Genomic DNA, 22,197 nt, shown 5'->3' with positions numbered 1-22,197 from the left:
CCATGAAGGCTTACTGAATACCGAAGAGACCAAACTGGCCTACAAGAAAGACCAAATGAAGAACAGAAAAGAAACATGGCAAGGCAAAGTATTACATGGCCAGTACACACACACACACACACACACACACACACACAAACTAGCAGGTAAAGCAGATAACAAGAAGACCTGGCAATGGCTAAGAGCAGGAAAGTTGAAGAAAGAGACAGAGTAGCTAATTCTGGCTGCTGCAAGAAAATTACACAGATTGACTACAAACAATGGCATGACAAAGTAGCAACAATGGTGCATTGGAATATTTGCAAGAAATACCATTTGCCTGCAAGCACTAACTGGTGGGACCACAAAACAGTCAAAGTAATAGAAAATGAAGAAGCCAAAGTGCTCTGGGACTTTAGAATTCAAACAGACCAGCATCTGCCACACAACACCCCAGACTTAACAATTGTTGATAAGAAAGACAAAAAAGTCTGGATAGTGGACATTGCAATACCTGGAGACAGCAGAATAGAAGAGAAAGAACTGGAGAAAATCACAAAATACAAAGACCTGCAGATAGAAGTAGAATGACTATGGCAAAAGAAAGCAAAGATTGTACCAACAATTACAGGTGCCTTAGGTGCAATCCCAAAACAACTGGAGCACCACTTGAATGCCATCAGGATTGACAAAATCACCATCAGTCAAATGCAAAAGGCAGCTTTACTGCCTATCCCAGGTCCTTGGGAAGGACTCGATAGGTGCATAAAAATGCCAAATCCAGTCTAAACAATTGGCTGACTGCATGCCCAACAATAACTATTATTATTATGGTAGATCTTTGCTTATGGCAGGAAATGTCAAGGGACTGAAAAAGAGATAAGATATCAAACCACAAGAAACCATTACCCAAAATATCATTGAAAAAGGATAAAAGTAAAGCCCTGTTTTTTCAAACTTCTCTGAATTGCTCAGTTCCTGGCTCATTTAAAATGCTATTAGCCTTTCCTGAAAATTAATGGTTGCTCTCCCATATCAAGAAGTAGCAAAATTAAATATCACTGAAAATGATAGGATTCTGCAGCTGTCAGAACTGATTGTATAGGGCACTGGCTGCTTAACTTAAAAATACATGCACTTTCCAGTTATTATATTTTTAAAATCTTCACTTAGACTAGCAAAACCATTTGCTGCAATCCAAAATGATTCAACATTCTGATATGCACATAAAGCTTTAATTGCAAGTAAGGGCTGCTTCAGTCTCTTCAATAGGATGAAAGCACTTTTGCTGTGCTCATAACAAGGGAATAAGGAAAAATAATGGAACTGAAATCCAGGATGACTTTTTCTATCTGAAAAGCTGAAGAATGGTGCTTAGTGTTCTCTCTTCTAAGCTAACCCTCCCCCCAAACCAAAAAAACCCTCTCTATTTGAATCACACTTATTACTACTTAAATATATGTTTATGCTTTGAGGTTTAACATTTTAAAATCTATTAAAAGGACAGTTTACTATTAATTAGTGCTATACTGAATTTTCACTGGGTCCTATTTTAGTTTTGAAAATCGTATTACTGGGGTCTTGCCAAAAGTAAATTAAAAAAATATTTCATCAAGCAATGGACAATATGCTCTGCCCTTCAGTTTTAAAAATAATACCTGCCATTTAAACTTGTGTAATACATTCTTCCTCTTCTCTTTGTAAAGCACTCACTAAAGTGAGGAAGAATTACCATGCCCAATTTTACATGTAAAGGATGTATAACAAACAGAGACCTTTTACTGACAAAAGAGTCTGCAAAACAGGCTGTTTACTTAAGATAATCACTAACAGGCCCAGTGTTCCCTTCCAACGTATATTAAGGGTTAAGCTATTAAACCCTAATTCTCAGCTATTCCCTTTCTGTGCTCCAGTCTTTTGTTTCCAGTCCAAGGAAATCAACTGAATGCTGCAACCCAGGCATACTGATGTTTAATCACTCTAGCAAATACATTCTAGATGGATGAACCTGGTATATTCAGCTCCACAGTGGGTATGGCTGCCTGGATGTACCTGAGACAGAACATGCCTTGGCACATTTGGTGTTTAATCCTTTAGAATTCTATTAATACTGTTCTGTATTTAAACAGTGCTTTTGATCTGAGGCTGTGAAGCAACTTTCCAAAAAGACTCTAATTATTGCAACTAGGTAAGTTTTAAAAAATAAACTGGGGACATTGAAATGGAGAGAAACAAAATGATGCATTCAAAGTAATAAACAGGGTAGGCCTGTATCATAGACAAGCAACTCGTCAGAACAAGATTCATATTTTCTGTATGACTCTGAATCTGCGGAATACCAAGAAGCAAAGGATCAATGTCTAATTGGATCTACTACTCTTACTACAAATGATTCTCTTATATTTAGTTTTCAGATGAATCTGGGATTCCACCATTACTTTTAATGGTGAATGAATAGTTAAAATAGATATGGTACATATATCTTTGGTATAATTTGCTGCAGTTGCTACTTTGATGAGATGTGCATTTGCTAAAAGCACCCTAAAAGTAGCTTTTAATGCATCTTTTTACAATAAAATAAAAAACTGTTGCATGCCACCTAGAGTCACTTTGTGTGAGATGGGCAGCTATATAAATGTGGCATGTATATAAATTAAAAAAAAAAATTAAATAAATAAAGCAGCCTATTTATTCTTAATTAGAGTACTAATGTTGTTTATAACGTAGTTAGATTAAAGCCTTTGGGAAGTCTAATTGCTGATGTTGCCATTGATTTATTATGTGCCATCAAGTTGGTGTTAATTCTTAACAACCACATAGATAGAGGATGCTAGGATCTTCTGACCCCAATTTGCGAAGACAGAATTACAGTGGGAACAAAGAATGTAAGAAATACGAACATGGGAAAACTCAACAGCGAACAATGAAATGAACTGACTACATAATGACATTTTAGACATCAGTGAATTGAAATGGATTGGAATTAGACACTTTCAATCAGAAGATCATACTATTTACTACTGAGAACACCAAAAACAAATAAGGAATGATATTACTTTCATAGTCATGAAGGATATAGCAAAGACAATACTTAGGTACAATGCAGCCAATGACCAAATAATATAAATTGGACTTTGAAGACAGTCTTTTAAAAATGAGAGTTATTCAAGTTTATGCTCAAACCACTGACGTGAAGAAGAAATTGACACCTTTTATTATTAAGTTTAATTTCAAACTGACAGAACATGCAAGCAAGATAGGGTGTTTGTGGTTGGACAATGGAATGCCAAAGTTGGAAACAGTAAGGAGAAAAATGTAGTTGAAGCGTATAGCTTGGGAAACAAAAATGAAGGAGAAAGACTTTCAGCTTCTGCCAAACCAATGATTTCTTCATTGCTAACACAATCTTCAAACAACAAAAGATATCATCAAATGGAATACACAGAAGTCAAAGTTGACTATATTATTGGTACAAGGAGGTGGAAAAGCTCAATTATAATGTCAAAGTTGTGCCCAGTGAGTGGCTGACTGTGGAACAGATCACAACCTACTAACGTGCAAATTGCAAGTCAAGCTAAAGTGGAAGAACAAAGCCAACCAGTTTCCCTGATATGATCTTGAGCATATAATGACCATTTCAAGAACACTGGGAATTGCTTTGAAGGCTGGAACTTTGATAGGACACCAAGGAACTGTGGAATGAAATCAAAGACATTATTGAGGATCAATGTGAAAAGAGACTACCAAAGATCAAGAAACAAAAGAAAGCAAACTGGATGTCAGAACATACAGTGGAAATTGCCAAGAAGAGAAGAGAAGCCACAGCCAAGAAAGACAAAGATCTCAGGAAGGAACTTACGGTACTCTGCAGATATAGTGGGTCCCAAAGACAGCAAACCAGATTTTCTCCAGTTAATGGTATAATTGGAGTACAAACCATATTGCTGTACAACTTAAATAAGCTTTGTTAATGGCACTGCATAATTGTCAAGAATAGCAATAACATCTCAGCATATAAGAACAATTTTCATTTAAGAGTGCCATCACACCCTTAATATCTTGAGACTGTCCAGCAGAAAAAGCAATGGTTCAAGAACCAATTTGAAGATGAAAGGAAACATGGATTTTTGATGGGGACTACTATATAACTTGATAGGTTGAGGGACAAATTCATTTGTAGTAACTCTTCTTATTGAGTGACGATAGCAAATTTAGTGAACCAAAGATGATGTAAACCCATATCTTCTTAAAATACAGTTCATAAATTCAATCTGAACCACATCAAAGAGCTTTTCAACATCCATTGAAAATTGAAGGTGCTTTTGAAAATAACCTTTCTGGCTAACCTGGATTCATTTTCTTATCTTAATCTATACAGGTAGTCCTCAGGTAACAACCACTCGTTCAGTGACTATTTGAAGTTACAACAGCCGTCCCAGCACCCCCCACGGTCATGTGATTGTGATCCAGGTGCTTGGCAACTGGCTTGCACTTACGACAGTTGCAGTGTCCCATGTCATGTAATTGCCATTTGTGACCTTCTCTGCCGGCTACCCACAAGCAAAGTCAACAGGGAAGTTGGCAGGGAAGGTCGCAAGTCGCTCTGGTATGTTGCTTGCACCTTCATGGCTTTTTCCTCAGAGGAGCCCAGCTATGGTGTTCACAGCACCCCCCTGCTTGCACTGGCCACTCGCACACCCTCCCTCACCCAGCAGCAGCCACTTACCTTCCTGCTGGCCTGCCTGTGAGCTGCCTGGGACTTGCGACTTCTTCCCGGCTTCCCCACTGACTTTGCTTGTTGGAAGCTGGCAGGAAGTTGCAAGGAGGTCCTTGCTTAACAACCTGAGATCCTTTCTTAATGTCAGTAATGGGAAATGCTGGGATTGCCATCACTAAGCGATGCATTGCTTAATGACGGAAATTGCAGTCCTAATTGTCGCTGTAACCTGAGGACTACCTGTATCTGTTAAGCAGCTTGTTTTGTTGACAGTGTAAGCATCCTAAGAGACCTAAGATGAAGTCACAGTCAAGAAGCTACTGGAAATTATATACTTTCTATAAAAGGTTAATGTGAGATTCTAAAGCAGAAAGCATAATATGCTTAGGAAATAATGTTTTCAAGGAGAAGACAGTTTATCCAGAAAGGAGCTTCTTTAAAAATAGAGTTCTAATATTGACTAACAGCAGCAATTGCTTTATTAGGCAGAAGCAAATTAATTCAAGTTCAGAGGTTGTAGATTGTAGCAAAAACATTAAGAAATACTGATTCTGAATTCACAGAAGAATTCAGTTAACCATATGTGGATTTTTATTAAAAAGTGTGTGTAACCTTTGGGAGAAAAAGGATTTCTGACTGAAGGAGAACCTTATCTCTGGTACGAAGGTATAGAAGATACAGAACCAATCTATTTAATATACTAAAATCACTGTTTAAAGTCATTCAGCTTAAAGGACTTGCAGGATAGCTGTGGTAAAGTCACCAATAGGCTCCCCACTATAGAAATAGGTGGGAACAAGCAATCCACATTAAACATAAATTTCTTGACCAAAAATTTTCTTGGAAGCTTCTGAAGTGAATGAGTTGTGGCTTTCCCAGAATTCAGAATCCAAAAACCAATGCCTAATCTCATTTCACTAATATGTAAATTTGGTATCCTATCTGTTTTTTTTTATAATTTGGAATGAATCAGACTTGATGCCACTGGATCCCAGTAATAATGTAATAACAAAGCTATCTGATTTGTTCTGACTCCTTTGTTTATCTTGGTAACAGGATTCCTATTAAATCTGGTAAATTGGATCTTACCCAGATTTGTATGCAAATGAAAGAAAATATAAACAGATGGTTTTGTATTTATCTGTTTGGAGTAAAGGGGAAAGGAAGAGAACCCATCTAGTCAAATCTAGTAAAACTTTTGGATTTTTTTTATCAGATAGAAGGAACAATGGCTGCTGGAGTGTTCCAATAACTTTTTGCAGCTTGCCACAGGAATAAATCAGAAGGCAGAAATCACCTACAGGAGCTTTGGTAGTTCAGCTGTGAAGCTGAGGACTTTTAGCTGTTAGCAGTAGCTGCTTTGCATACAGCTGCAGTTCCAGAGTCTGAAGCATTATTCTAGGATTCTTTGGAGCACAGAGCTGGTCAAGCAGTGTTAGTCTACAAACAAGTTCTGCATAAACAGGGAAAGCACCAGGTGTAAGAGATAAGTCCAATAGAAGCAAGCTTAAAGCATAGACTAGACAACGAGGAACAAAGAACACTTGAGAGAAATCAGAGAATCTTCTGGGCCTAAGAGAGCAGAGCTGAGGGCTACCACCAAAGATAAATAGTTGGGTGGAGTAAATGTTGTCTGGCCTATAGTAGAAGTAATACCTTTAGATTTGGTCAACATCAAAGCTGCAATGTAGATGGAACTGGCTGGGGGCTGAGAAACAATCTATGTCATTTGAGATAAAGAATAAGATGAAGATGGTGAGCATAAAACTCCCAAAAGGAAATGGAATGGAGAAGAGCCATAGGGATCACAGCAATAAAAATAGTTGTAAGTGTGGTGTAGTGGATATTTCCAATTTAAGAGTGAACAAAGGTTATTGAGAGGAGCCTCCAATGGGCTTATCACATCTATTTCAATAGAAATTCTTCTCCATCTCTAAACATTAGGGTAGGGAGGAGAAAACAGCCTGAGAATTCTAGATCCAACTCCTCTGACAACATTATTCTGTCAATTAAAGTAATCAACAGATAGCAGAAATAAAATTAATAAGGCAACCATACTGTACCACAAATAGATATGTAAGATGTAAGCCCATTTTCAAAGGCAGTACTTGTGGCAATAGTGATGTCAGCCTGGTTCAGTTGAGCAGTAGCTGTAGACATATTCGAATCAAGAAACAGAAAAGATGGAGCAAGTCCCAAGAGTAAATGGCACCATACTCTGGAAGGGTTTTCATCAATGACTTTGTTCTGGTGGTAGAGACTCCAAGGCTTATGGGAACGTATGGCAAGCATGGACCTGATCCAAGTCATTGAGAGCCCCACACACACTGGGGGATGGGTTTCACATGCTAGACCTGTTTTTTACAATGAGGCAGTTGCAACATGATGTGGGAATGATCAGTCTTTTGCCATGGTCAGATCATTCTCTAATAGCTTTTGGCTAGCTTCTGCCCTTGTAGGGAGGTAGGACACATTAGATTGGTCTGCCACAATCTAATTAATACAGAGTTCCAGAGATAACTGGGGGTTTTCCTAAGCATCTGATGGGTGGTTTGACTGAGGCCTTGGTCACTGCCTGGAATGGGCATGTCTTGGACTGGATTGCTCCTATGTAGCTTCTCACTGTGAACCAATTCCATGATGCATCTTGGTTCTCCAAGGAATTGTGGAAGATAAAACACTATAAGAGATGCTTAGAGCACCATTAGAAGTATAGAGTGAACTGAAATGAGTATGAATAAAACCCACAGCAGGGTTCACATTGTAGTGCTAAGAATAGCAAAACATAGTTATTTCTCTGCTTTTATCAGTTCATAGATAGCTGCCCAGCAACCCTCTTTAAAGTGACTCATTCCCTGCTCTGTGTGATAGCGGCTTTAAGAAATATTCTAGGCATTTTATTCTCCTCCTTTTTTCTGTGTTTGGGTCCAGTTGGGTCCAGCAGAGATCCCTGATATATGGGATGCATCAGTGCTTGACAGTCTCACTCCTCCCACTGAACATCACCTGTGGATTATTGCAATGTGTCTTGCATGAGGCTGCACTTGAAAACCATTCAGATGCTGTAGCTGATCTAGAATGCAGCAACATGGCCAGTTATGGATATGCCTCCATATGTCTGTGTAACATCTCTGCCCCAAGGCTTCTGGGTGCAATTCAAGGTGCTGGTTATCCCCTATAAATCCCTTCATGGCATAGGGCCTCATTACTTGAGAGGCTGCTTGTCTTCCATAGTTGCTGTCTGTCCTGTACAATCTAGCAGAGTTATCATGCTTCAGGTCCCATCAGTTAAGGAATGCCACTTAAACTTAATCCTTCTCTGTTGTAGCACTTGCCCTCTGGAATGACATCCTCCCCTCCCCCAGATCTGTACAGGTCACACCTTGACCTTATTTAGACATGCCTTTAAAGCCTGGCTAGCGTGGATGATGGGCCCCTGATTTGTGGAACAGTGGTTGTTTTTCTCTAGACGTTCTTTTTGTATTGTGTCGATTATTTTACTTTAAACTTCATATATTTTATGCTGCACACAGTTGTAATGGAACTGAGCAATCTATAAACAAAATAAGATGTAGAGCATTGGAACCCTCAGTAATTTGAAAGCATGCTATGAAAAGTGTCCAGAGATCTAGTCCTCCAAAACTCCCCTCAGTGCCATGCAACATTTTCTGAACATAAGTGTTTCTGTAATACTCCTGAAAAAAAAGCCTTTGTTGGCAGCAATTACTTCCCCCCACACAAGAGAAACAAATCAAACATTAAAACAAGAAATAATAAGAACTATACTGTTATGTGCCTTACAGTAATCTGTACTGAATTCTCACATTCAGTCACATTGGATACACAGGAGCTTCTTCTAGGACACCAGTAACATTTCCATTCAGCTGAGAGGCAACTGATACATCTGAAATATATAAAAGACATTACATTTACTAATCTATACCAGCCTCCTCTTTGAAACTCTATTTTCCTTACGAGTCTGCAAATTCTGTGTTATGGTTTATGGCAAGACTATGTACTGAAAATCTAAAGTATTTTAAATTATTTGTGTGTATGTGTGATAGAGTGGCCAAGAGACGGTCCTTCACTATTATGTCTAATATGCAAACACACTTATCACATCTATGTTGTGTTATTTTTTTGTTGTTGCTGGTGGTAGAGGTTTTATTTTAAGTAGGAGGACAGACTGTAAATTAGATAATCCAAAGTAGTATACACTCAATACCAAAATATTGTAGAGAGGGGTTCTTGAACTGTGGATTGCAGTCTCCAGGTATTCATGAGCAGCTGATCCCAAATGCAGCAAACAAGGTCACACATGAAAAATAACATTTTTGCAGCCATACTCATCTACTTTTTAATTCTGAAGAATATTCTTTCAGTCATTTCAGTACTAGTCCATGCAAGTAAATTATTTTAGAACAGATTATCTACTTCCCTAATCTATTTATTCTGCATCTGTGTTTCTGCTCTATCGTTTGCTTTCCATCTTCATTATATGTTTCTCCACATCTTTTACTTACTATTTTTGCTGCTATTCCTGTAGGGCAAATATACCCCTTTCTCATATCAACTACAAAATGGCTGGTTTGGCTTAGGAATAATAATATTTTGGCTTATTCAATAAAGTATAGTTAAATTTAGTTTAGCACAATGTGTTAATATAATTGATATCATACTTTGGGACTGGCAAGCCATCTTGTGAAAAAATCTGCTTGCTGTTGACTGAGAGTTTTTAAAATTATATTGAAGATATCTTCTTTCAATGCACCTTAGATTCCACTTACTGCTACTACCTGTATCTCCTAATAACCAAAAATAAATTGCTTTAAAAAGATAGCAAGAAAAATCATGTGAAAGATAGCTTCCTGCCATACTGGTAATGGCCGATGGAAGAAAAAGCAGGCCAGACATGATAAACAACTATATCCACAAATCTATATGCTGTACAATAGATTTAAGCATATTTACTGTACCTCCAGAAATTGTTCTCTATTCTATAATAAACTGAACAATCTCAAAAATGTAACTGTTCCTTTTATGATAATAGTGTTCTGAGGGTTAACTCTAAAGCTTTCAGACAAGAATATTATCATGTTTAAGAAAATGGGAAAGAAAGAAATGCCCCAAACCATCAACATATCCAGATGGCCTGAAATGCTCTAAAACCTCTAGGCTCTAGGCAATTCTTGGCAGGTTGTGCCATCTTTCCTGCCAAATCCTGCCCAGCACACAAAATACCTTGTAGATACCAAAATGATTCTAGCTTAGTTAATCTACAACAAGGTTTGCAAACTGATTGATACTGTGACCGCCTAAAAAAAAAATATATGTCTGTGCTTCTGCCATTCCCCCTGCCCCCTGAATAAAACTAAAGATTTCAGTGGGAGTAGCGTTGGGCAAAAAATAATACATGATTTTGATAATAATTTTATATATCTATCAAATAAAACAGTGATAGTACCTTATGACTTTGCAAAATAAAACTGTTTCATTGGAAACAAACAAAAACAGTCACATTCAAAATCATATTTTTAAATGGGAAAGACGATCTTGCTTAGTTTTGCATGATTCCTGGAATCTAGTTTTCATTTCTGAGACAACCACTCATATTTTTCATTCCACATTTATTTTAATCAATATTTGTTCTTTATGGCTCTATATCCTGTCTCATACAAACAGAATTCAATATATTTATAGCTTTCTCATTTAATACTTTGTATTAATTTTGCACCCTGCTCCAAAATTCAGGGACAGACTTCTGTCAGGAATTTATATTCAAAGAGGTATCAACAGAGATGTGTCAGAAGAATTGCTTCTCCTCTTTAGTAGCAAGCATAGTAGTAATCACTTTAACATTTGTTAAAATTACAGGAAAACACCCTGAGCTATGCTAACATATATACTTCCGCAGATACTTCAAAGACTACAGATATGGTATTACATGCCTTGCTGGCAGGGAGGCTGGAGATATATGAATATTTATGACAGAAGCCAAATCCAATTATTTGTGGTCAGTGTCAATGAACTGCCAATATCCAATAACAGTTTGTCACGATCAATCGACCACAAAAATATGGGGTTCGGCCATCGTTACTCCAATCTACGAAAAATTCCAATCCATGAAATACATTCTAGTTTAATCAAGACAAGATAAAAATGTTTACTGAAATTTTGGACGTAGCAGATTTTTATGGATATATGTGACTATTTTGTAAAGTAAATAGATATGTAAGTATACAGTATTTTAAAAGTTTATTTTAAATTAATCTGCTATAACAAACAATATTGCTGCAGTTCATAGAATTCTTACGACTCTGCTAAGAAATAAATAAATTATAAAACTGATTTGTAAGCTTAGTGATAACCATATGTCCATTTTTGGCTAATGTCTGAAATAATTTTTTATTTTTTTTTAAATTTGCAACTTCCCCCAAGTTGCTCATGTAATTCCCAGGGGGTTGCAACCCACAATTAGAAAAACCTCTCTCTAAAAAATTGGGAGTTGAATGTACAGTATTTTGGATTATCTATTTCACAATCTTTCCTCCTGCTTAAATTGAAACCACCAACAAAGATAAAGGGGATTTCCTACCACTGAATTCTGAAGCAAACCAAAGCTAACCAACCTACTGTCTGTCAGCAACCTGCCTTCCTCTGTAATTTACAGGCCATGAGATCACTTACGCCGTCTTTGGATAAATATTTCCAGTTCTCTTGCAATCATAGATGGTGAAATTGGCCCACACAATGTTTTTTCCATTGACCTGGACTGCAGTTTGAATAATTACATGATCTGAAACAAACAAGCCCCCAAAAAAAGCAAGTCACAAGAGAACTCTTTTCATAGTTTATTTTCAAGACAAAATGAATGTCTGAAGAAAAAAAAGTTTCAAAACTGTTGTTTACCCAAGACATGAGGTTTCTCAAGAGTTCTTCGACTTCTCCAAACACTCCCAAGATTATTTTGTTACATTACAAATACAAATATATGAAACAAGAAAAGCTGACAATAAATATTTTGTGAATTATTATGTAGGTGGTAGTAAATAATCTCTGTGGGAATTTATTTTTGTTAGTAAGATTTTTCAAAAATGTAGGTTTTAAATATTGAGAAACTGATATGTGATTCAGAATATACACAAAAATATATTCATATTTTGAAATTTTGAAATGCAGCTTGTAACTAAATTGCATGAAAATGTCCCTTCTTTGCATAAAATAGGATAGGATAAAATTAAGATTGGAAAATTTTTAAAAATGAACAAAATGGAGTTGACATATTCACTCATTTTTATTTATTTATTTATTTATTTATTTGACTTGTCCCCGCCCATCTCCCCACAACGGGGGACTCTGGGCGGCTTACAACAAACTAAAATCAGAAATACAATTAAAAGTTATAAAAACCAGACATTACAAAAATAAAAAAGCTAAAAAATCCAAGAGCCCGATAGGGGCCACACTAGGCCGCTAAGGGGCCAGCCAACCCCATTTCTGATATCCTCCCTCCCCGCCCCAGGCCAAATGGCAGAGCCAGGTCTTCAAATCCCTCCAAAAGGCCTGGAGTGAGGGGGCCTGTCTCACCTCTGGGGGCAAGATGTTCCAAAGGGCGGGGGCCACAGCAGAGAAGGCCCGCCTTCTGGACCCCGCTAATTGAAGTTCTTTTACTGCGGGGATCCGGAGCATGCCCTCTCTGTGAGGTCGGGTGGGATCATCCTTTATTCTGAAGCAATTTTTCATGCACCGTTATTTAATCATAAATTTTCATGCACCGTTATTTAATCATAAATTCAGTACTTTGAAGAGTCAGGATTTTCATATAAAGTATTTGTTTTGACAAGACTTCTGAACTGTGCCCAAGATAAAAAGATCCAAACTTTATAAATAGATTTATTCAGCATTGTATAACCATGAAATTTTATTTTTACTAAACAAAGTGTAGCAAATAATCAAAAGATGACTTGAAACTGCGATTTTAACTTTCAGGCCGAAAAACTACATTTGCCTAAAAACAGTAACATTAATAAATGAGATAGCCATATAAGAAGCAGTCAATTAGTACTGTAGATAAGCTTTTCTTACATAACTCAAACTGGCCCACCAATACAACTTCTGCTACACATGTAATTCAGACATCCTGTAGAGAATCACAGAGATGGCCTTGGAGAAGGTATATGGTGACAGTTAGCAAAACATGATTTAAGCCTAGGACAGGAAGAAAGCATTAGAAAGAAACTCAACTCTTGTTGGTATAAGAGGAAGGGAAGCAAAACAATGTCAGGCTTTCAAGATTCTGTCACTATAGCCTGCATCAATAAAGTAGAGTTCCAGTAAATCTAATGGAGTCTGTTTTCTGACCTGGCCTACCTTGAAGGGCTAACTCAATCCCAAACATTCTCCAGATGTATGTCATGACTTATGTACTGACACTTCTACTGTATTCCATGCCTGAGGCATTCTGCAGTTGATGCTATCACATCCAAAAAGCACGTGGGTTGGGGAAGACTGGTGTAATTACTGAACAAAGAGATGCTGTGCCAGGAAAATTGGACGCAGGGTGATAATTGCCCATAATAGCCTGTTCAGAAGACTGTATACCACTATCTCTCAAGGGTAGTGGCATCATCCCCTCACTGAAAGAAGCATTCACTGCTACCTATATCCAGTCCCTCATTGTTTTTCTGGCAGCTTCTCAGCCCCACCAGGTAAACCAGACCAGGAATCAACTCCATAGAAAGGCTAAAACTACTTTTATTGAGTGTGGCTATAATAACAGAATTTTACAAGTCTGATTCTGCTATATGCCCTCCCCCCCAATACTTATGTGAATTAGAGAGGTGTCTGAACCCCTTCCACATATTTTCTGTTTGCTGTAGACTTAAGATTTTTCCCTCATCACTTTGGTAACAGAGCTCACATATCTCCATACATTTTCATTTTCCTTACTCTCTACACAGCTCTAACAAGCCAGGAAAGGCAAGGATAAAAACACAGATGACAGAGCTCATTTTACAGAGAGCCCTAACCACTTTTTCAGTGCTCAAAAGTTCAACTGAATCCCAAATGTACTTGGAATGGCACTGTTATCTAAACAAGGACAAAAAGAATGCTCTTATGATTCCAGACAGAAACTTCCAGACAGAAGTTTCTAGAATTAGAAGACTGTTATAATGCCATGATCTGCTATTGAGTGATATTATGCATTTTGAGTTATATATCCTGACCATATTCAGTTCATATCACTGCCCTTTAAGATACCTTTACATCTTATTAATGGATATAACTTGAATATGGGTAATTTATAGAGGAAGAGAATTTAATACAACTCGGCATACACTGAAGATATCTTTAACAAGGAATGCAATTATTTGTTTGCTTATTTATTTATTTCAATTTATATGGCTTCCCATTTCAAAATCATGACTGGGTGGCTAACAAAAACACCATAAACAACAGCAACATAATAAATACATAATCAGCCAACTAATGATTTTATTCAATCTTTTGAACATTAAATTATAATGCTGTCACAGCACTACATCCCTCACACTATAATGTATATAAAATGATATAAAGATGATTAGGGAGGTTACTTGGGACACGGTGGTGCAGCGGCTTAATGATGCTGAAAGTTGCCAGCCAGAAATGGTCGACACTTCAGCGGTTCGAACCCAGCCTTCGCGTAGCAGAGTGAGCTCCTGCTTCTGCCCCCAGTTCCTGTCAACCCAACAGTTCGAAAACTTACGTGAGTAGATAAATGGGTACTCTCACTCCAGTGGGAGGAAAAATGCTGGCGGTGCCTTGCAAAAAGGAGTCGGGAGCAGTTGCTGGTAGCGCGGAAGCTGCGCTCGCCCGAAAAAGGCGCGAAGCAACGGAAACCCCACCTCCTGAGCTCGCCAGCTGGGCTCTGCTCTAGGAAGGAGGCACCGGCAAACCACTTCCGAAACACCTTGCCTTGAAAACTGCAAAAAAAAGGACTTGTCCCCCCAAAAAAAGCAGTCACTGCAGAGTCGGTAACGACTGAGTGCAGAAAAAAAAAAAAAGGGAGGTTACTAGAAAATTAGTATCTTTTAACTTTCTAGGAATGTTAAAAGTATTATAGGCATACAATCTAATAATGCTAAATGTTTAATAAAACAGTTAACCTCAAAAAATAACTTGACAATATTTTTTCTTTCCTTTTTTAAATTTTATTTGGTTGTTGCTATTGCTGGTCTCTGATCATAAATAAAGAATTCAAATTCAAAATGTTTAATAAATAAACTAGACAATCTGTGGACCGTTGGGTCATCATTTCAGAGATATTTCCTTACCATATTCCTCAATGCCTTGAACAATGGCAGAGCTTCTAATATACTGCCTTCACTGGAAAAGTTCTTAAAAATTCAGGGAAATATTCAGAGATGTATCTGCCTTGAAAATAGCCCATGTCATTCATATTGAACTGTATAGTACAGTCAAGCATCAGGTTTTGACCACAGGAAATGTTTTATGACATTTTGTATTATGTCATAAAATGTTTTATGTTAATTTTTATGTCATAAAATGTTTTATAAAATTTGCCAAATTTCAATTCCACAGGAGTCATGGGTCCCAGATTTTGGACGCATTCTGTAAGTTAGCCCATTTGAGGTACCCTGGTTCAAAAATTCTTGGCCTATGATGCACCGTTTTGCCCAGTTAAAAGTTACAAGCAAACAGACACTAGAGTTTTAGTAGTATATAGATAGATGTGTTATAACTTTTTACTAAAATAATAGTGAATGGAGATAATTTTTGCATTATTTAAAAAGCTATGAAGTGGAATAATATTACAAAGGTATAGCAGTAGAACACTCTCACTGAAATTATACCTATTATTTTAAAGTACATTTTTAAGCTAGAAATATTTTAGTGATATTTAAAAGGCTTTTTTAAACAAAAAAAAATCTGTGTGCATAAACGTGTTTCAAATACTAAAAGGCAAGAATTAAAGTTGTTTAAATTTTTTTTTGTCTTTGCTTCTAGTTTCATTCACAGTACTTCTTGTGCTTTTAGAAGGAATTGTCTACCTGTGCCATATAATGAGGATTGAGACCTAGGATTTTTTTCCCCCAAGGGATTTTTTAGGGCAGAACTCATAGGACTGCGATCAAGCATAGCAGGCTACCTCAGAATACAGTAGTACTCCCTTGTTAGCATTCCTGCAGAGTATATATAGAAACTAGAAGTAACTTTCAACAAAGCAAACTTTCATAAATCCATCACTCATCTAATGAAACTCTTCACCACTGTAGGAACACCACCTCACTAAATATAAATGCTAAATACAAATTAAAGTTAAGAAAGTTTTCATTTTTCATGTCAATATCACATCATCATTATTTAAAGCACAGTTTTTCATACATACCTTGATTTGATGGAAAGGCTGGATAACTTTCTCTAGGAAGAAAACTGCAGTAAATGAATTGGTTCCCAGATTTTAGAGGAATTCTAGCAGTAGTTTGGATAATATTTCCATAATTGCAAGCTATTTCCATTCCATTCATATTTGGAATGTTCCCATTTATTTGGATTATCATGCCCTAAAAGTGGACAACAAAATGTTATCATTGTAATGGATTAATAAAAATTTAAATTACATTAACAAACAGACATCAACCCTGATTGCTCATTGGAAGGATCGATAATGAAGCTCAAGCTCAGATATTTTGGTCACCTAATGCGAAGAGAGATCTCTTTGGAGAAGACCCTGATGCTGGGAAAGATTGAAGGCAAAAGGAGAAGAGGACGGCAGAGGATGAGATGGTTAGATAGCATCACTGAAGCAATGAGCATGAAACTGAGCAAACTCAGGGAGGCAGTGAAGGACAGGAAGGCCTGGCGCAATATGGTTCATGGGGTCACGAAGAGTCGGACACGACTTAACGACTAAACAACAACAACAAACAGACAAACTATGTTTTTAGGTTAAATATATGGAACAAATATGCTGCTCTATTGAGTAAAAATTACAAGTACAGCAAAATACCAGAGCTTGTGTTGGTAACATTACAAGATGCCTTCTCTGTGACAGTACCTGCCCTGTAGAACAGCCCCCTCTCAGAGATCCGGAGAGCACTGACCCTGTCAGCCTTCCGCAAGGCTGTTTTCACAAGCAGCTGATGTGCTTTTTTATGATTGGGATTTATTGTATACCTTGGGCATCATGGGTCATTGTTTGTAGCTCTTGTAATCCTTGCACACCACCCAGTTATTGTTATGAGACGGGGGTGGGGCATATACATTATTTAAATAAATATCAACTGTTCATAATACTTTAGAATCAGTTGCCCTTGCTTAAGAGATTCTATTAACAGATACTGCAATTCCTATTTGACATACTTCATTTTCGTTCTCGATATTTATTTCTGAAGGTATTGTAGTCATTGAAGGGCATTGTTGTACTCCCTCGTTGGCACTGATCCAGAAATAGGACTCCTCAGAATGTGCACATTCATGCTGTAGTGAACACCTAAAACAAGAAGAATGTTTATGACACTAGACCTTTAGAAGAAAAACAATTATTAATTTCACTGAAAAACTACTATCTTCTTCATATTTGTCATTTCACTAATGATCATTTTATACAATTAGTATGATAGCCATTATATTAATAGGTTAACCTCATAATCAAAACACAAGAGATTGTTTTGGCTTTGATTATGTTGAACATGTTCTGGCCTGTTTCCTACAAAGATTTTTGCCTAGTCCAAAATATGCATAATGCCCATGACTTTTCTTGGTGTGAGTCAGGCTTCTTGACTTTAATATTTTTAGTTTATTTTAGTATAAACAAGCAAACAAGAAAGAAAATAAACAAATAAATAAGATTCTGGAATTCTGTTTATAAGAATGGTCCCCATTTAACCTTATGCAAATCTCATTAGTATTCTTAGTAAACAGTAACACTCATTTGTTCAGAAGAATGTTCACCTACATGTATCAGAGAAAAGGCATAACTAATTTGGGTTGGTAGAAAACTTCCCAGAGGGATTAAAGAAGAAGGCAAGGAGCAAGCTCACCAGTTTGTATTCAATAAACCGGAGTTTGGTAGAGATATGAAGCAAGAACTAGATATAGTTCTTCTGTGGTCTGTCATGTCCAGATAAAATTAGATAAACCTAATCAAATTTTAATCTATTTAAAAGCACTGAATATATTATTTTAAAAGAAAAAAGAGGCTGTTTACTTCTTTTTTAAATAAAAACTTTATTATATTATATAAAAAGTACAATTAAAATATAAAACAGAGAGTACAGCAAAGAAAGAGGATAGAACTAAAAGAAAAAAGACAAAAACTAAAATAGTGAAAGTAGATAGAAGAATGAAATAGAAAGTGACTTCTGACTATCTCCAATACAGATATAGATGCAAACTGAAAGAAAATTAATCTCTTACCACTAATTAATCCAAGTTCACATTATTTCTATCAACACAAACCATCTAATCATTAAAACCCACAATCAGAGCCTCATTTTTCCCCCACACAAGCACGTAATCTAAGAAGGGTTGCCAGGAGGAGACAAATTTAGAAACAGAGGCTGTTTACTTCTAATTAATGTTCTTCATCTATGAATTCTTATAATTAGATTCTTTGCCTTCAGAATCATCTGGATCTCCAGCTAGGAACCTTGCATTCCCAATCTTCCCTTCAGAGATGGAAGGAAATTCCACCTACATCTTTCCAGAAATACATGGAAATTTCATAAGGCATAGCTACAAGGGTGAATTGAAAAAGTAAGGTGCACCAAGTAAATGGAGGGTGGGGAGGTTGCATGATTACAATAGAGAATTAAACTCAGCAATTTGTCACAGTTAAAAAGGGGACAATATATTTCACCAAAAACCCCCAAACACAGAAAGCTCAACTATTTAGTCCCCAAGTTGTCCTAACATCTTAGTGTCATACAGAATTTTTAAAAGAATATGTTGACTTAAATTTTTTAATTTAAATGTGATATGATAAAATAATACACAGGTAATTTTTATATTAAATTTCATTAGGGATTGCATGGGTTTTTATTCTTTTCAGATTCAGTGCTATTTTACACTACCTCTATATTACAGTATAATATACAAGTTTGTTAATTTTTTTCACAAATAATTAAGCTTATGTGTGAATCCTTATAAAAAAGTGAAAATTGTTTGAATAATATTTATCCAGCACTTTTTGAATGTCTAGATCATATTAATTATATTTATGTACTCTGTGAAGACTGTATCAACAATCTAATATTGTACAAGTGAAAGTGAAACTGGTGAAAGTTAACAAGACAATATTAATACCAGGTAATCATTATCTGCTCAGAATGACTTATTGTAAGAGGGTTATAAAGTACAAGAATATTCCACCTGGTTTCCAAGGTACACCATCCACAGTAAGCATCAGCTGCGGCCAAGCAGTCTGTACATTTAGTGTATTGGTCACAAGCAGCTACTTTCACATGAGCAATCTGTGTAACAGAGAACAGAAAAAAACCAAGGTAGCAATTTTTAAAGAATCAAACTATTATTAGCAGTCTTCTTTAATGAGTAATTGACTTAGCAACTGAGCATCTTATACTGATAGAGGCTGACCAAATGATTGGAGAGAGATGGCACCAGAATATGGATGGCACCCAGCATTCTCTGTCCTTTTATCCAATACAGATGAGATACTAGTTAATCTCAACTAAACCTTAGATTTAGAAAACTGAAATGTTGGCTGGTAGGAGGCTCATCTGCCAGATTAAGTGGTCATTAATTTACTATAAATGGGGTTGCTCTCCTCCAAAAGGAGCAGCTTCATAGCTTGAAGTGCTTATAACTGTCATTTTCTGCTTTAGATAATATTCTTTGAATTATATACAGTAGACATAGATATAAATGTGCCTGGGTAGAGATAATTTAGCTATAGTCATCCATCCACTGATAAATTTTCATCTGGATAATGTGTTGACTGTTTTACTTATTTGATAAACAGTCATAGAGAGTGTGCCTTTGATCTTAGAGTCTTACAGAGTTTAGAATCATCTATTTTCCCTCATAATATTTTGCCTAGATCATGTATGTATGCTCTTTTGATTATATTCATATCTAGCTCATTTGCAGAGTAAACTGAGATTTGTTGCTGTAAAATTCATGCTGCCTGAAAAATGTGGAGTGGGGGAGGGATTAGTAAAGAATTGTAAAATAAATTCATTGATTGAAGTGTTTGTATACATGTCTAAGATGGAAAGAGCCATAACAATTTAATATGATTTACATTTTTGTTATTTTATTATTCTATTGTTCATATTTTCAATATTATTACACATTCTGAATCTTCCAGATAGGAAGAAAGGAAAAAATGTATATTTTAACAGAATGCTAAAATCTGTCTTCTATTTGCAAAAAAATTAGTATCTAAACAAAAGAACTTGGTAAAGGAATTCTATATTTCTTTTTTTTTAACAGGTTCCTTAAGATGGTTACAGGTTCAACTTGCTGCCTTTTGCTTTCTCCCTTTTTATGACAGTTTGTTTTTTTAATTGGGTTTTTTAAAAATAACTATCCTAGAAATTATTTTTCAAAATCATATATATATTTACCACCACACACACAGACACACTTTGATAATATAGCTTCATTATTCAGGTGCTCTCATGAATCACAGTAAATGGCAAAAAAGGAAGATTTTACCATTTTAGATACTTTCCAGAATGATTAACAAAAGATATATAAACAGCTATAATTTTCCTAGAAATGCAAAAACATTGTAAACTGCTTAAGAGGAGAAAATGATGAATATCAGTACCCGTAATTTGCTTCTAGGTGTTTGTGAAAAGCTTGTACATTCTTTTATGGGTAATATATATTTGATACATGTATCCCGTCTTTTTTCCAAGAGCTGAGAATAGCATTTTTAGCTTTACAAAAATGCATTGCAGATATAAGTGAAGATGGGAGATGGAAACTGGCTCAAAAACGTCCATGGATGTTTCTTGCTAAGCATAAATTTGGATTTTTCCAGACCTAAAACACTGCTTACTATCTTAAGATGCCTTTATTTTATAAATATTAGATCTGAGAAGAATTTAACGCAATACTGCTATAATCTGCCATTTGGATCAATCACTCAAAATATTTGTCTAAATATATTCAAAAGTAAGATAAGCCTTTTGTATTTGCAGTAGCATTGACCCCATTCAGAATTATACTGCTCCCTGATGGCTTTACCTCCATATGCATTGATATGAGAGCGCTCATAAAGTATTTCTGCCGATACATAACACCAGACTGACAAATCATTCTGACACAGGTTTGCCTTTGTTTGACGGCAATATCTATGGGCAGTTGAAATTTTTCACCCAGGCAATACGATTTCTCTCACAAATAGATGACAGACAGAGATTTTATTTTGGTCACTGACCAATCAAAATACATTCTATAAAACAAACAAAGCAAAATTATTCCCTAACATCAATAACTGTTGGCAACCATTTGTGGGTGAAGCTTACGCATCAAGTAGCAGAATTTGCTACTTTTAGAGAAATCAATTTATCTTGGTTGTTTAACATAAAAAGCAAATAAAAAATATCAGAATACCCTGAAATTTAAATAAAAGAGGGGTAATCAACTGGTGGCAAATGTCTCCATAGAACTGACAACATAAAAGAATGTGGGCTGTGGTTTCTATGGCACCTGCGTCACAGGGGCAATATTGGGTTTCATAACAGGTTTTCCTATATTTCCCATCAAAAACAGCTGTGGGGAGGACCACAAATAGATTATGTTTGTTCGATATTTACAAAGAGCTTGGTATGTTTTAACAGCTGATTTTCCCTATACTTTATTTATTAAATTTCCAACCTTTTTCATTTTAAAGATGCCATTCATAACAACAAATGGCATCTTTTGTGGGCACAGGCACAAATGTTGTATGGCTTCCACCAAATTATTACATCTTGTAATTTTAAAACTTAACTTTGCCTTATGTAGTTTACCCAGAACATGTTGTGATTATCTTGCAAGCAGAATACCCACTCCTCTTGCCTTGACAGTTCCCAAAATTAAATATTATTGCTAGTAATGAATTAATATAGCTTATACTATATCTCAGCAGATGGCAATATCTGGTCAAGCTTTTCTATGCTTGGAAACTAAGCAGGGTTGGATTTGATTAGTACTTGGATCAAAGACCAAATCCAGGGCTATTGGCCAGTTGAAAAAAAAATACCCCAGAAAAAAGTAACAGCAAACCAATTTCATATTATTCCTAAGAAAACTACATAGATGTGCCCATGTAGTCACGAGGAGCTGAACTCAATTTAAGAGCAGCTTTATTTTGTTTTTTAAGTATAGGTAGTCGTCACTTAATGACTGCCCTGTTTAGCAACTGTTCAAAGTTACGATGGCGCTGAAAAAGTAACTTTACAACTGGTCCTCGCACTTACAACTGTCGCTGCATCCCCACAGTCATATGATCAAGATTTGGGCACTTCAGAATCAGTAGGCAT

General features: G+C 36.2%; 1 protein-coding gene across 3 annotated transcripts in view; it reads right to left on the bottom strand.

Moving 5' to 3' along the window:
• The window catches only part of PLXND1 (plexin D1), a 164,226-nt gene that overhangs the window by 96,870 nt on the left and 45,159 nt on the right, over positions 1 to 22,197 (bottom strand). For all 3 annotated transcript variants that reach the window (XR_015794916.1, XM_088134293.1, XM_088134295.1), the window contains exons 4-8: positions 19,073 to 19,173; positions 17,063 to 17,192; positions 16,089 to 16,263; positions 11,384 to 11,492; positions 8,498 to 8,600 (exon numbers count right to left, since the gene is read on the bottom strand). Coding sequence is in view for 2 of the 3 variants with exons in the window: in XM_088134293.1 (XP_087990419.1) it covers positions 8,498 to 8,600; positions 11,384 to 11,492; positions 16,089 to 16,263; positions 17,063 to 17,192; positions 19,073 to 19,173 (618 nt within the window). In the remaining variant the exon portion in view is untranslated. The remainder of the gene's footprint in view (positions 1 to 8,497; positions 8,601 to 11,383; positions 11,493 to 16,088; positions 16,264 to 17,062; positions 17,193 to 19,072; positions 19,174 to 22,197) is intronic.

Source organism: Python bivittatus, unplaced genomic scaffold (assembly GCF_059951505.1).
Source record: "Python bivittatus isolate LINGU-HERP-01145 unplaced genomic scaffold, Pbiv_v1 ctg000080_np1212, whole genome shotgun sequence".
Taxonomy (NCBI): Eukaryota; Metazoa; Chordata; class Lepidosauria; order Squamata; family Pythonidae; genus Python; species Python bivittatus.
The sequence above is the reverse complement of the archived record's forward strand: the minus strand, read 5'-3'. Positions and strand labels throughout refer to the sequence as shown.